The sequence below is a fragment of the Coenobita brevimanus genome, chromosome 30, assembly GCF_032717465.1.
Source record: "Coenobita brevimanus isolate Jiangsu-jjx chromosome 30, ASM3271746v2, whole genome shotgun sequence".
Taxonomy (NCBI): Eukaryota; Metazoa; Arthropoda; class Malacostraca; order Decapoda; family Coenobitidae; genus Coenobita; species Coenobita brevimanus.
In genome coordinates, this window is record NC_136983.1 from 44,632,104 (window position 1) to 44,648,294 (window position 16,191).

Below are 16,191 nucleotides of genomic sequence, written 5' to 3' on the forward strand. Positions count from 1 at the left end.
TCCGTAGGCAAAGTCGGTCACACATCTCATATTAAATCGTTATTGGTACAACAGTTCTTATCATTTAAGTAAGTGATCATTGTGCAGCCAGCACTGGTTGGCGCTGTTTGGTTAGAAATGACGTACAGATCAGGGGCCAGCTCTGCACTTGGGCTTAACTATATGCTGTAAAAATAAAAAAATAAAATTCTTTCTTTAGAATAAAATATTTTCTCTGAAAATCCTAGCTTCAGTAAGTTTAACGCCATAATTTTTTAAATCATATTCCGGCGAATTTTGAGAGTATATTTTGCATATGAGAGAGGGTATGTGAGCTGGGAGCAGGGCAGTGAAATGGCGGGGGACAGGGCGAAATGGAGGCGATTTGTTCGTGGCCACCCCTTAAGGGATTAAGGCGTCTGGCATTGATAGATAGATAGATGTTTCGCATGGTCATCTCAGTTTTCCATGGGGATTTCCAAAAGGTATAAATCATATATCTAAGTTCAGTATTTTCACTGTCTGCAGTATCTATAGCCAGGCGTCATAATCCCGTAAGGGGTGGCCGTTTGTCTTGAGTTAGTTGTTTTACGGGGAGGGGCATCAACCCTCCGCCAACCCACTTGTTAACACGTAGGAAACACATAGCTATGGGTTGGTTATATGGTTACCACCCAGCGTTGTGTTTTCCTGGCTTACAGGAAACCATTGTACTTGTCACTCAATGTAAAGCCACCTGAAAAGGAAAGAAGAGTAATAAAAAGCGACAGGAAATATGGGAGAAATAGGAAGAGAAGAGAGCAGACAGAAAAATGGTAAAGGTGAAGGAAGAAGTAGGCAGCACCACATGAAGTGAGTGGATGATGGGGAGAAATAGGAAGAGAGGAAGGCATACACATACAAAAAAATGATAAAGGTGAAGGAAGAAGTAGGCAGCACTACATCAAGTGAGTGGGTGATGGTGAGACATAGGAAGAGAGGAGGGCAGACACAGAAAAAGAATGATAATGAGGAGGAAGAAGAAGAGGAGGAGGAGGAGGAGGAGAGGGTGAACTAAGAAGAGGAGTAAGAACAAGGACAGTATGAAGACGAAGAAATTTAAGACGATGATTAGATTCACCTCAGCCCCAGGAATGAGGTAAACAAAAACAAGTAGAGGAGGAAAAAGAAGAAAAACCAAAGAGAAGAGGAGGAAGAAGAAGAATAGAAGCAGAAGAAAAAGAAGAGGAGGAGGAGGAGAAGAAGAAGAAGAAGAAGACAAAGAAGAAAGAGGAGGAGAAGGGGGAGATGGAAAAAGAAGTAGAAGAAGACGCAGCAGGAAAGATTAAAAGAAGAAGAGGAAGAAGAAAGAGAAGAAGCTCCCTAACACCTCTTTCTTACCAATTTATTTACGGAACACCTCTTCCTTACCGATTTATTTACTGGTGCGGCTGGGTCATGTTGTTTTGAATGGTATTAATGCAGAGTAGAGTGGTTTAACTAACGCAGAAGAGGATGCAAGGTGTCATAAGCAAAAATAAATCGCTTAGGAACAGGTGTTTGGGAGCTTCCTTAACCGACGAGAATACACACCTGGAGAAAATCGCGAAGTTTACCTGTGATACTTCCGAATATTTCTCTCTCTCTCTCTCTCTCTCTCTCTCTCTCTCTCTCTCTCTCTCTCTCTCTCTCTCTCTCTCCAACCTTCTCCTCCTCCTGCTCCTCCTGCTCCTCCTCCTCCTCACTACTTGTTTGCTGTAATTCCCAAAGCAAACAAACCCATCGTTTTACCACTAGGGAACACTTTATTTTTTTAATTTTTTAGGGCGGTGGTCGAATCGGTAGAGGGGTGACCTTCCGTCCTAATGGACCCAGGTTCGAATCCCGGCTGAGGCAGGGAGCAGTTTAAGGATTTGAATTTTATTAAAGCAGACTTTACTGCTCTACTGGAAAAAAATATCTATCTATCTCTGTGTATCTATCTGTCTTAAGCCAGACGCCTTAATCCCGTAAGGGGTGGCCACAAACAAATCGCCACCATGCCGCCCTGTTCCCTGCCATTTTGCTGTCCTCCCCCCAACTTACATCCCCATCTCATATACCCCCGCTAATACCAGTACACCAGTCCTGTATGAGATAGCCCTTGCATGTATTCAATGTGGATGGTGGGTGTTAGTGCCGAAGTGGTGACATGGGCGGTGTATAGCACGTAGGATGATTACTTGACCTTGGGAAAGGGCCGTGAAACCTATGCCCTGAGTCGGACATAAAAAAAAAATAAAAAAAAATCGAGTGGCCACGATTTTCTTTTACTGCATAGGTTTATGTACCCATTTACCTCTCTCTCTCTCTCTCTCTCTCTCTCTCTCTCTCTCAAGGCCTTCTGTTTCTTGTTTCTTCTCAAATTGTGGTTTTATTTTTGCTTCAAGATTTTTACACAAAGAAGAACACTCAGTGCAGACTCTTCACATTATCTTCCCGCTATTAATAATAATAATAATAATAATCTGCCATCTTTCTTTCCTTCATTCTTTCCTCTTCCTTCTGCCTGTGGGTGACTCTACACTGAGTGACAAGCCATATGGTTTCCTGTACACCAGGAAACCATTTACCACGCTGGGTGGTAACCATATAACCAAATTTTGTCGCCTGGTGGTTTAGTGGGTAATTATTGCGCTCCAATCGGATTGAGAAAGTGCAGGTTTATATCCAAGGGATGGTTGGGGTTGATTGCTCACGTAATGCCACTTAGGGATGAGTGAGGCTGGTAACTCTCATCTTAAATGTCGAGACCAACTGCCTAGCTCTGGGCTCCTACGCTCCTCATGGGGCAACGTAGGATTGGATGATGGATGGATGGATAATAATAATAATAATAATAATAATAATAATAATAATAATAACAATAAACTCGACGGTCCTGTCAACCCAGATTTCACTTAACTTTCCCTTTATTTATTTATTTACCCACTTCATGCCATCACTCCTTAACCCCTTCTATCCGAGGACCTATTTTCTCTTCCATACTGCCATCTCCAGACGACATTATTCAGCTTAGAGAAGGCGTCTTGTACAGCAGGAGTTACTGAAGGCCACAGGAAGACCCTCTTCTTCGATGTATTTCGTTAAAAAAAAAAAAAAGCAAAAGAAAAAAGCATGTTAGTGGCAAAAATATCCAAAGAAAAATGTCTGGGGATGCAAAAGCCAAGTGACACACACACACACACACACACACACACACACACACACACACAAACACACACACACACACACACACACACACACACACACACACACACACACACTCACACACACACACACACACACACACACACACACACACACACACACACACACACACCGTCCCTCCATCCATGACGAAAGGTAGTTTTTGTTTTGTTTATGTCTCTTGTTTTATCGCCATAACGTTGCTCTGTTGATAGACATGATTAATTTAGACACTAAGGGTCAGAACTTTGTCTAATATTTCGCCCCTTCTACTTGTCACTTTCCTCTGCTGGCTAATAGTCCTAAGCTGAAAGAGGCTTGTATGATTTTTTTTCCTTTCTGCTCAGGATCGTGTGAGAAGCTGCCATTAGTTTTTTTTTTTCCGCAGGAAGAAGGAAAGAATGTAAAAACTTAGTATATATATCTGTCGTTCTTACCGCAAATCAGATTTTTGGGTTACGAGAGAGGGAACTGCTAGTATGTTTACAGATTTGTTTTAACGTATTGAAATCCCACTTGTCTCTCAACTTAGGTAATGGCAAAATATAGTCAGGTTTGAAGGTCGATTTGGCTATTAATCTACTACACTCATTCCTAGTTCATAACTAAAACTCGTTGTACTGTATTTCGTTCCTCCACGGATTTTAAACTGTATTCAGATTTCAGGAGTGACCCAGTTCCCTCCAGTGAAATCAAACTGGATATAGCTAGTAAATTTCGCCCCTGTCCAGTGGGTGTTGGCGCTGCTGGGGGGGAAAATGGGGGGAGTGGGGTGCGGGGGATGAGAGGGAGAGGGGTGTGAGGGGAGGAGTGAAGGGTCGGATGGCGGGGTGAGGGGGTGCCTACAGTAAAGAACAGCAATATACGGTATCTCAACAGGGGAGGTGAGGGGGAGGGTGGGGTGCGTTAGGAGGTGAGAGGTAGAGTGGGGGGCCTTGAGGGGTGAGGGGGAGGGTGGGGGTGTCTGGGGGTAAGGTGAAGGGGTAACTACAGTAAACAGCACCAGTATACGGTACCACAACAGCAAGGACGTGGTGGAGGTCAGTTTTTGTGCCCCGCCCTCCTGTCTGTAACATTTCCTCAGACATTCTTTACCCACACAACAAACGCCATAATTATCACACTTTATGGCTGTCAGCTTCACCACAGCGCTTATTTTGACAGCCTGGCCTTTTTATTTTATTTTATTATCTTTACATCGAATTAGTCACGAAAATACGGATAGAAGTACTTTTTATTGCGTCGAAATCCGGGAAGTGTGTGTTATATCAAAGCTTGGTGCTGTGTGTGTGTGTGTGTGTGTGTGTGTGTGTGTGTGTGTGTGTGTGAGAGAGAGAGAGAGAGAGAGAGAGAGAGAGAGAGAGAGAGAGAGGAGGGGGGGGTTGCTATGAGTTGGAGTAGAGAGAAGGGGAATTGTGTGTGTGTGTGTGTGTGTGTGTGTGTGTGTGTGTGTGTGTGTGTGTGTGTGTGTGTGTGTGTGTGTGTTTAGAGAGAGAGAGAGAGAGAGAGAGTTTCCTGCATAAAATACAGTATAATTGCTGGTCTCATCATTCACTTTAATTTACACTCAGAATTTTCACCCCTTTCTTTCCAGTGTGGTGGGCGGGTGAGAGCTTCCTTTTTTGCTATCCTTGTCTTATTCTACCAGTCTGTTAATACATTCTTGTCTTCTAGGAGCCGCCTAGCCTGGGTACTCCAATCTGATGTTGGAAGGATGTTTTCTTATGTCCTTATGTTCTTATCGTCTTTTCTGTTCCTCCTTTCCCTGCGAGATATTTCCCTGCACACACACACACACACACACACACACACACATCAGTGATGAAATGGCCGATTTTAAAAAGGAGGATATAAAAAGTTAAATCTTGTGGTCAATTCCCGCCAAACTTGTGCGTGAGTGTTGTTGTAGTCGTGGCGTAGCTTTCGGATTCGGCCCCAGAGTCGTTAAGTCAAGGTCGGCATCTCAAACAAATTAATTAACTCGTTCACCACAAACACCACCGTCAGAAAAAAAATAAAAAAATAGAAGAGGGAAGGAAGGAGTGACGGAGAAATAAGAAAAGACGAACTTGCGCGCGAGTGTTGTTGTGGTGGCGCCGTTTTCGGATTCGGCCCCAAATGCTGTAACTTCAAGGTCGGCTCTTGACCAAATTCGGACCTTGTTGATTCATTAGTGGTGTTGGGTTCTTTTTTTTCTCTTTTTTTTTTTTTTCTCGTTTTACACACGTGGGTCCACTTGAGGAGGAAAATACTGATAATATCCGTGATTTTTTTTTTTTTTTTTTGGCACATCAGGTATTGTGATTGTATTAAGACACCTGTAATCGAGTACATAGATTATTTTTATTTAATTTGTTTTTCCTTTCTGTGTTCTTAAAAAAATAAAACTTTAGGGTGTTGTCACACGTGTAATAAAATTTTGACCGTTCTCTCTCTCTCTCTCTCTCTCTCTCTCACACACACACACACACACACACACACACACACACACACACACAGATTATCTGCCTTTTATTTTGCTCGTGTTGCCTTCAGATAATTTTAATATTTTAGTGCGCAGTTTAAGGAATGATGTATATTCGTTTTACTTGTATTTTGATTTTCCCTTCCTCGGTTTTATTTATTTTTGTTTATTTTTTTTATTTTTTTTTTTTTTTGTAGATGTTTCGTGATTAAGGAAGAGAATGTAGTATAGAAAACGGGGTAGGGTGTGGGAGGAGAAAATGGCATTGCGAGGGGGAGGCACGCAGAGAGAGAGAGAGAGAGAGAGAGAGATCCCGTTTAGACTACTTGTCAATTGCTAGCCTTTGCCAGTAATTGAGAGAGAGAGAGAGAGAGAGAGAGAGAGAGAGAGATATCCCGTTTAGACCACTTGCCTTGTTAATTGCAAGCCTTTGCCAGTAACCTAATTGAGAGAGAGAGAGAGAGAGAGAGATATCCCGTTTAGACCACTTGCCTTGTTAATTGCTAGCCTTTGCCAGTAACCTAATTGAGAGAGAGAGAGAGAGTGAGAGAGAGAGAGAGTGAGAGTGAGAGAGAGAGAGAGAGAGAGAGAGAGAGAGAGAGAGAGAATCCTGCTGGGTGGAGGCTTTTCTGCGAGTCTAAAATAAGAAAAAAAAAAATACAAGGAATTCCCAGCCTCCTTCACCCCTTCACTACGAGGACAATTTTTTATTATATTTGACCACAATAAGACACTCACCATCCACTCACTTGGTACAGCGCTGCCTTCTGGTGACTTTACAGCGAATGCCAAGCGATATGGTTTCCTTTAGTCCAGAGAACCATTTAGTACGTTGGGTGGTAAGTATATAACCAAATAGTCTCCTGGTGGTGTAGTGGGTCAGGGCGCTTCAGTGGGATTTCAGTAAGGGTCTGTGTCAGGGGATGGCTGGGGTTTATTGCTTACATAATGCTGCTCCGGGTTTGCGACTGGTCACTGTGGCCTTAAATGTAGGTACTAAGTAGCATAGCTCCGGTTGCCAAGGCTGGTGATGAGGCAGTAAAGGAGCGAATGATGAAAAAATAAATGTGTTTGGCCACATGTCCTTGCTAGACTGGATGGCTTGAAAAAAAGAACACTGAATTTTACCCCCACCAGAACACACACACACACACACACACACACACACACACACACACACACACACGCACTATATATATATATATATATATATATATATATATATATATATATATATATATATATTCCCTTGAGGTGAGGTAGAGTCCTGGATGAAAAATAAACAAGTAAATAAACAGATAAATAAATAAATAACAGTGAAGTAATAATTTTTGTTATCAATTTCACGTAGCTCAGCGACAGAGAAAGATAATACGTCGAGTCTAGCCACAGCTTTTCCCTAGCACTTCTTCGTGACAAGCATGTGGTAGCAATTTCTTGTTACACCTCAGCTTTCGAGATGGAGAGATTTCAATTTTAATTCAAAATAATGTAGTGTATCTATCTATCTATCTATCTATCTGTCTGTCTGTCTATCTGTAATTCTGTATATGTATGTATGTATAAAGTGTGGACACAGGTTAGCCCCCCACCAACAGGGGATGGTGCCCCCCCCACAAAAAAAAGAAGGAAAAACAATATGTGAATGAAGAACCTGTATTTTTTTTTATATCTATCTCATTTTCATTATATATTTTTTTGTCAGTCAGTTTGTTTAATATCTTCGACAGCAGGAATTTTGTTGTCCCTTGTTTTTATTGTCATGTTTTTCTTGCTGTCGTTGTCTCATTTTCATTTACTGTCTTTGTCTTATTTTTGTTTTTGTGGCTATCCTTATCTTATTTTTATTGTTTTCCTTGCAGTCCTCTTATTTCCATTATTTGTTATTATATTCATTTTCTTGCTATCCTTGTCTTATCTTCATTGCTTTCCTTGCTATCCCTGTCTTATTTTTATTTTTCTTGCTATCCTTGTCTTACTGTTTTGCTAGCCTTGTCTTATTCCTGTTTTCCTTGCTATCATTGTTTTATTTTCATTGTTATTCACACTCCTTGTCATATTCATTTTTTGTTATCCTTGTCTTGTTTTCATTGTTAATTTTGTCTTGATTTCTTTTATATCTTTTTCGTATTATTCTTTATTTCCTTATTGTTATTTGTCACCCTTAAGAGAGAGAGAGAGAGAGAGAGAGAGAGACAGACAGACAGACAGACAGACAGAGAAAGAATAATCAGACTCAAGCTTTTAAGAAAGTATAAATAACACTCCCTTTGTTCCAAATATTTTTATTATTTCATTTATATACAGATAAGGTATTCGGAGAGGAAAATAAAGGAAGGGAAACAAAAAAGGGAAAAATATCTAAAAATATATTATTATCGTTATTATTACTGTTGTTGTGACTCAAAATGGAACGAGAGGCCAGACAGGAATAATATTAACCACCTACAGCATAAATACGACCAAGTAAACAGTGCCTAATAACAAAACTGCAACCCGTAAAGAGGCGGAGACGACACAAGAAGCAAGGGAAAATAATAAGGATAATCGTGGAATGGCTCTGAATGTGGTAAAAATAATAATAATAATAATAATAATAATAATAATAGTAATAATTTAGGAATGGCTGACGGGCGGTGGTGAGTGTCGTAACCCTGATAAAATAGTGATAAGATGGGAATGGCTGACGGGTGGTGAGTGTCGTAACCCTGCGATAGCTGGTTTGTTTACATTTTTGTCACGATCTTCCCGCCAAAATTTTGAAGACCAACCTAAGTCAGAAACAGAATAAAAGGTTTGCCGAAATTGTAGTATATAAGAAAAAAGCTGAATCAATATGGAATCAATGTAGAGAACACAAAATCAATATATAAAAAAGAATTATAGCCATACCAGACTGCGAATTCAATTATTTTGGCTGGAAACAAATTTTTGGCGGCACATTTGGACCTGTACTAATGCCAAACGAAGTGTAACCCCTTCAGTATGATGACATCTCTCCCTGCGTCGCGTCACGCTAGGTATATGACAGCAGCGTATTATATTCATCCTTTGCCTCATCGTCTGCTTCATTTTGTTTGTCATTGTCTTCTTCCTTTAGTCTTCTTCATCTTCTTGCATTTCTTCTGCTTTCTCCATTTTTGCTTCTTTTTACTTCTTCACAGTATATTCTTTCTTTAACATTTTCTTCCTTCTTTTCGTATATTCTTATTGTCGCAAGACTATACATATTTTAGACACCATCGTACTGAAGGGGCTAATAACTCTTACATCGCTATTCGCACCATCGACTACATCTATGTAGGGCTGCGTGTGTGCGATTAAAAGATTTATTCGCACGACTCTAGACAGTGGGACAGCCATAACCAAGTGTGTGTGTGTGTGTGTGTGTGTGTGTGTGTGTGTTCCGATATATTTGTGTACGTGTAGGACACATGTAAGGAAATACTCAAACGTGTACATATGAATTAAACAGTATGTGCGTATGTCAAACCATGTGCACATACACAAAGACAGTGTAGACACAGACATATGTACACCTGAACAATAAAGACCAAAATCCAGCCATTCTACCAGGCAAAATAATCCTTCCTGCTCACAAAAAGTACAAAAATTAAAAGTACTACTCTATATGTACACTATGTACAACCCTCATCCATATTGTACTTAACTGGCATATTACCTCGCAGGCCTAGTACAACCTCCAGCCTACCTCGATAGATAGAGATTGATAGATGGATAGATAGGTAGGTAGGTAGGTAGGTAGGTAGATATAGATAGATAGATAGACAGGTAGGTAGGTAAGTCGATAAGTTATTAGGTAGGTAGGTATGGTAGGTAGGTAGGCAGGTAGATAGTTAGATAGATGAATGGATGGAGCATTAAGTAGGAGAGAGAGAGAGAGAGAGAGAGAGAGAGAGAGAGAGAGAGAGAGAGGGGGGCTTTTGGTGTCACAGGCCTAGAGGTAAAAATCATTGGTTGGTGTTTGTTTTAAGACAAAATCCCTTCACCCCTAGGACCTCTTCTTCTGGCTTGTTCTTGCCGTGTGTGTGTGTGTGTGTGTGTGTGTGTGTGTGTGTGTGTGTGTGTGTAGGGATGGTGAAAGTAACAAGAAACTATAAAATATGTATGTATGTATGTGTGTATCTGTGTGTGTATTTATGTATGTATGTATGAATGTGTGTACGTATGAATTTTGTTTTACTTAATCCCTTCAATTTCGAAAAAATATTTAATAAAAAAAATAATTTGGACACAGCAAGAATTAGGACTGAAAAAATGTATCCTTGGAGTGAAGTAGCAAATAATAATAATAATAATAATAATAATAATAATAATAATAAACACAGTAAATCATTTATCACGTAAATTGGGAGCACCAGTTGTGTAATATAATGCCCACGTGTTTACCTCTGAGATCATCGCTAACTAACACCGTAACACCTCTTCTTAAGCGATTTATTTTGTTATTTTCGTAGCCTTACATCTTTTCCCAAGCGATTTATTTTGTTTTTATTCATGGCTGCCTTTCACATTAAGCTCATCACTTTCACATTAACACCTCTTCCTAAGCAATTTATTTTGTTATTTTCATGGCCTTACATCTTTTCCCAAGCGATTTATTTTGTTATTTTCATGGCTGACTTTCACATTAACATCATTGCTGACTTTCACATTAACACCTTAACACCACTTCCACGGTGATTTATTTAGTTAATTTCATGGCTTAACACCTCTTCCTAAGCGATTTAGTTATTTTCACCGCTAACTCACATTAACACCTTGGCTCCCATATATGTCAATTGAGGAAGCTCCCTAACACCACTTCCTTAGTGATTTGTTTTTGAATATGGCTGGTTAATATCTCTGTGTATGTTATTTATGCAGAGTATGGCGATATTGGAAGATTGCTATAACAGACGAGGGCAGTATGGTGTAATAAGAAAACAAATCGCTTAGGAAAAGGTGTTAGGATATGCAGAGTATGGCGATGTTGGAAGATTTATATAACCTAGAAGAGGACAGGAAAGTATAATAAGAAAATAAATCACTTAGGAAAATGTGTTTGGGAATGCAGACTGGCGATGCTGGACGGATTTATACAACAGAATTGAACAGGAAGGTGTAATAAAATAAATCACTTAGGAAGAGGTGTTAGGGAGCTTCCTGAACTGGCTGGATTACCATAGAGTTACTGCATTACTACAGTATTTCAAATGTCTTTACTACGCGTGGTATCCCATATGCTAGATAAGTTCGTCTGGAGGTGACGTTAAGGTATAAAGTGACGTCATCGGTGTGAATGGACCCCCCCTCAAAAAAAAAAAAAAAAAAAAATTCACTGGACTCAAAAAATGACAAAAAATACAAAGAATTATATATTGAACTCAGTAAACTCAAAAAAAGGTACAATAAAAGTATAGTCAAAAATTACAAAACAAATCAGGACTCAAAGAAATAGAAAAACAAAAATCAGGACTCAAAAAACAAAAATAAAAACAACCAATTCCAAAATATTAAGGACAGAATTAAATGTGAAGAAAATGGCAGTTGTTTTCTTTATATATATCACTGCCTCATGACTTCAGCCTGGCTACACCTACTGCTCTTGAATATTATACGCTGACTACACTGCTGATTGTCTCCCTCTTATATCTCTAGCATAACAACGACTGGGTGTTATACGCTGCCTAGGACCTCACTCTCGTCGGTTGAGGAAGCTCCCTAACGCCTTTTCCTAAGTGATTTATATGGTTTATTACACCTGACTGTCCTCCCCGGTGTTACATAAACCCTTCCAGTATCGCCACACCTTCCTGTCCTCTTTTGTGTTGGGTTAAGTTAGTTCCCTAACACCTTTTCCTAAGTGATTTATTTTATTACACCTAACTGTTCTCCTCGGTGTCACATAAATCCTTCCAAGATTGCCATACATTACTGTCCTTCTCTGCGTTTGGTTCACAAAGCTCCCTAACACCTTTTCCCAAGCGATCTATTTGGTTTATTACACTTTCCTATCCTCTTCAGTGTTACATAAATCCTTCCAGTATCGCCGTACTCTGCACAGATATAGGACAAAAAGGATATTAACTAGCCATATCCAAAAATAAATTGCTAAGGAAGAGGTGTTAGGGAGCGTCCTTAACTGGTGCGACTATGATCCTTAGTCATTGGTAGAGCAACATATCTTAAAATTACGATATTGCAGCTTCTCGTGATGCAACCAAGTGCTATATTGCAAGGCCTCACACTGGGATGCTTTCTCCATGACACCTGAGCCATATCATAACACTGCAGGCTTTCTTAACACCTCTTTCTTTGCGATTTAGTTTCCCTGTTGCACCTCCCCTCTCTGCTGCTTGTATTTTATTTGTATCGACATCACATCAGTAGTAAAGAAGATATTGAGGTATAAGGAATAAGTCACAGGTGTTAAGAATTCTCCACTCAGATTATGACCCTCGTAGGCTCCCTTGCATCTTTACCTGACAGATTTAGTTTGCAATTGACTCCATCACGATAAAATTAGTCACGAAGAAGTGCAAGGGAGCCATGTAACTTGTCAAGAATGCCTACCATATTGCATGCATCAAATGTAAAGGTGACTACTGTTGCACACTCAGTTGCAGGTGATAATTATAGCACTTGACCCTCCTACCTGTTCTGTCATCATCCACAAACACACTTACGATTAATTCCCTTCGTAACTAAGAAGATTTTTTTCTAACAAGGGACAGAGTGAAAAAACCATGGTCAGTCAGTTAAGGAAGCCCCTTAATGCCTTTTCCTAAGTGATTTATTTTGCTTATTACACCTTACTGTCCTCTTCGGTGTTACATAAATCCTCACAGTATTTCCATCCTCTGAAAATAACGTACAAGAGGATATTGGTTGTAACCCAAAATAAACCACTGAGGAATTGGTGTCAGGGAGCTCTCTTATCTGATGGGAGTGTGGTAAATTCTTCCTAAAATCATCATATGCTAGAGTTTCATTAAATTTACTCTTCACTTGATTTACTTTCAGAATATGAGAGAAATACTCTCTGAAAGTGCTATAATGTTGCCGAGAGAGAGAGAGAGAGAGAGAGAGAGAGAGAGAGAGAGAGAGAGAGAGAGAGAGCTCTTTAGAAACAAGTATGCTGTCTTCCATAATTTCTTTAAAACTTTGACTCAGTCTCTAAAAGTGTGAAATAATAGAAATACATATAGATAGTATCAGCAAAATCACCCAAGTCTCCTAAAGGCTAGAATATTACTAAAATCTGAATTATCTTTAAAAACTCGATTCATCTTTAAAATATTATCACAAAATCGAAATAGGTGTCACAAGAGCAAGCAGCAACAACTGCTACATTAGCACCTTTACTTTCCTTGTGTCCTCTTCCTCTTTGTAAAAAACCATCTTAGTTACGAGAAAAAATTGACCGTAAGTACAACTGTGGATGCTGACGATATACTGCTAAACTATAAATATATTCTGTAGAGACTTATGCATAAATATAATATAATCTTAGCACACATATAATGCCTTTACTGTTACGTTTAAAAGCCTGAATGATACCAACTAGCAGCAATATACACGTCTATAATACCACCCCCGCTAATACCATCACACCAGCCCTGAATGAGACAGCCCAGTAGTGACTTATCTCAATAATGACGGTCAGTATTAGTGCCCAAGTTGTAACATGTGAGACTGTGCGGCGCTATCTGTGTTGGGTGCATAGGAGGACTGCCGGGCCTAAAGGAATGGACGGACTTCTTCTTAGCCTATGCCCAGAGTCGAGGACATACACACACTCGCACATGCGCACACAAAATAGAAGTGATACTAGTAATAATAATAATAATGTTTTTTTTTTTTTTTTGGCGTGAAATGGTCTTTATTGATCGTCCTTTCCTTACCACATGGAGGTTTCATTTCTTCCACACTCTCGTTTATGCCCGTATTGCAGGAGGATGACGAATCTAACACAAACACCAAGCATGTCTGTCTGCTACCCAAACACACACAATAACCAACATGACTGATAATTATTTCCCAAACAATTATCTCTGTGGACAAAGCTTCCTCTGCGTTGGTGAATTCGATTTGTTGAATTTGAAGTAGTGTGGGGACGAATCAGACGGTTGCTGAACTTGTCCATCATCTGCCAAAACAGACAGTCACCAACATCACCAATAATTATTAACATTTCTGCAAAGTTGCGTTTCTCTCAACTTCCAGTTCGGTAGCAGAACATTGGTGAATTCAGACTTGTAGCAGTGGGGGGGAGGGGGACGAATCAGACAGGTGCCGAGCATGTCTGTCCCCCACCAAAACAATCAATCACCACCATCATGGCTGATAAGTTAATTTTTGGACATTTCTGCAGACTCACGCGTGTTCCTACGTCTGACTCATTAGCAGGACGTTGGTGAAATTAGAGTTGTTGAACTTGAAGTGGCGTTTATCGTAGAATTTTAGTAGTGCTGGGCTGTATGGATGGTTGTCTTTGAGGTGCATGTAGTGACATTCGGGTTCCCCTGTAGTGTGACCGCATTCCTCGCAAACATAGACCTTGGAGCGGCGTTCTTTGTAGGCGTAGCTGTGTTGGACTCCATGGACTTTGAGGCAGTGGGACTCGAGGGAACATCGCTGCGTAAAGGACTTCTCGCAGAGGTTGCACTTGTATGGACGGACACCTGAAAAAGGGAAGGGCATCGTGAGACAGAGAACAAGACGGAGTGGAAGAAGAGGCAGACAGAGAACGACATGGAGGGGAAGATGCAGACAGAATTATATGGAGGGGAAGATGTAGACAGAACAATATGGAAGGAGGAGGCAGACAGAGAACAAGATGAAGAGGCAGGCAGCGAGACACACAGAGACAAGAAATAGAACATAGCCACGTATCTATTTTGGGACGCAGGCTTCTCTGATAAACATTCATTCTGAGAGAAATCCGTCCCCAAGAAAAGGTTAGGGGTAGGTGACTAGCCGCGTCCGTGGTGGCACTCGTGATCAGAAACACCACAGCTGCCTTAGAAATTTTAATCAGGGCACAAAACACATGTCCTTCACCCTGACTGGCACTGATAAAACACTACATTGCTAGAGTCTGTTTAATCTCGTCTGACAATGATCCCTAGCTCTTTCAGTTCAGTTAATGGTCAGATGTAATTAGATTGAAGGATAAATTTGACCAGTAAGCAAGAAGACTCATTCTTACCTCATAACTAAGACTCAATAAATGTCACACAACCATGGCTAAGTATTCAGGCTGTATGAGTGGTGTAGTACCCTCAGGTGAAAACAAACCAACTATAAACATTCTAAATATATATATATATATATATATATATATATATATATATATATATATATATATATATATATATATATATATATATATATATATATATATATATATACAATGTTGCAAAATGCCTGATGACAGTGATGTATTTGTCTTACTTATTATTCATCCACTTATTCCCGTGACATAACTTTGATTTTATTTTTGTTACTCCCAGACAATTTTCTTAGCTGATTAAAGGTTTGTCTATTTAATGAGGTTAATGAAGGCTGTATCAACCACATCCAGTCTGAAAAGTCTCTCCAGATCCGAAAAAAGTCGTTCAGTAATGGGGAGAAAGTACCAACGAAATATGAAATAACCTGAAGATATTAAAGTCCAGTTGCTTAAGATTCAACCAAGATGTATAGGTGTCAGTACCAACCTGTATGTGTCCTGGTGTGTCGCTTGAGGTCGAAGGTGTCGTTGAAGCCTTTGCCGCAGAAGGTGCAGAGGTAGCGCTTCACGTCCGAGTGGCACTTCATATGGCGGTTCAGAAGGCGCTGCAGGCTGAACGTTTTGGAGCACACACGGCACAGAAATTTGTTACTTTCCTCGTCCACCACTGCCGAGAAGAACGATAGGTTAGGCTGTTAGAAAAGGTTAGGTTAGGTTAGGTTATCTGGGATTAGGATAGGATTTGGAGACATAGGTTAGACTCCATTTAGTTAGGCATGGATAGGTGACTAGCTTAGGGTGAGTTGGGTTGATCTAGGTTAGGTTAGGTAAAGTTAGAGTAGGTTAGGATGAGTTGGGTTGCCTTAGGTTAGGCTGGGTTAAGTTAGGTTGGCCTGAGTTGGCAGTAGTTAGGTTACGTTGGACAGAGTAGGTTAGATCACTGACTGACTGCAAATGAGTTTTTATTATTATAGCCCAGTCATACCCTTTGGCACGAACTGCTTAGTATGGGCCAGCTGGCTTCTTATTGTTGTTTATGTTTGAACTGTGTTACCTGAGTAGGCTACCCGTTACTGAATTACTCCTTATGTGTTCTCAGTTACCTGTCTATTACCTGTGTTCTTGAGCCCGTGGCCAGCATTCACAAACTCATGTAACCTGACCTCACCTAACCTAACCTCACCTCATTTTACTTCACCACCTCACCTCACCTAACCTAACCTAACGTAACCTAAACTCACCTCATGTAACCTCACCTCACCTCACCTCACCTCACCTTGCCTTGTCTCGCCTCACCTAACCT

General features: G+C 40.2%; 1 protein-coding gene across 1 annotated transcript in view; it reads right to left on the reverse strand.

Annotated features, from left to right (window-relative positions):
• Positions 1 to 14,041: 14,041 nt before the first annotated feature.
• Positions 14,042 to 16,191, reverse strand: part of LOC145395315 (uncharacterized) — a 46,989-nt gene continuing 44,839 nt past the window's right edge. The window contains exons 5-6 of the mRNA XM_080268993.1: positions 15,376 to 15,555; positions 14,042 to 14,337 (exon numbers count right to left, since the gene is read on the reverse strand). Of these exons, the coding sequence (XP_080125119.1) occupies positions 14,042 to 14,337; positions 15,376 to 15,555 (476 nt within the window). The remainder of the gene's footprint in view (positions 14,338 to 15,375; positions 15,556 to 16,191) is intronic.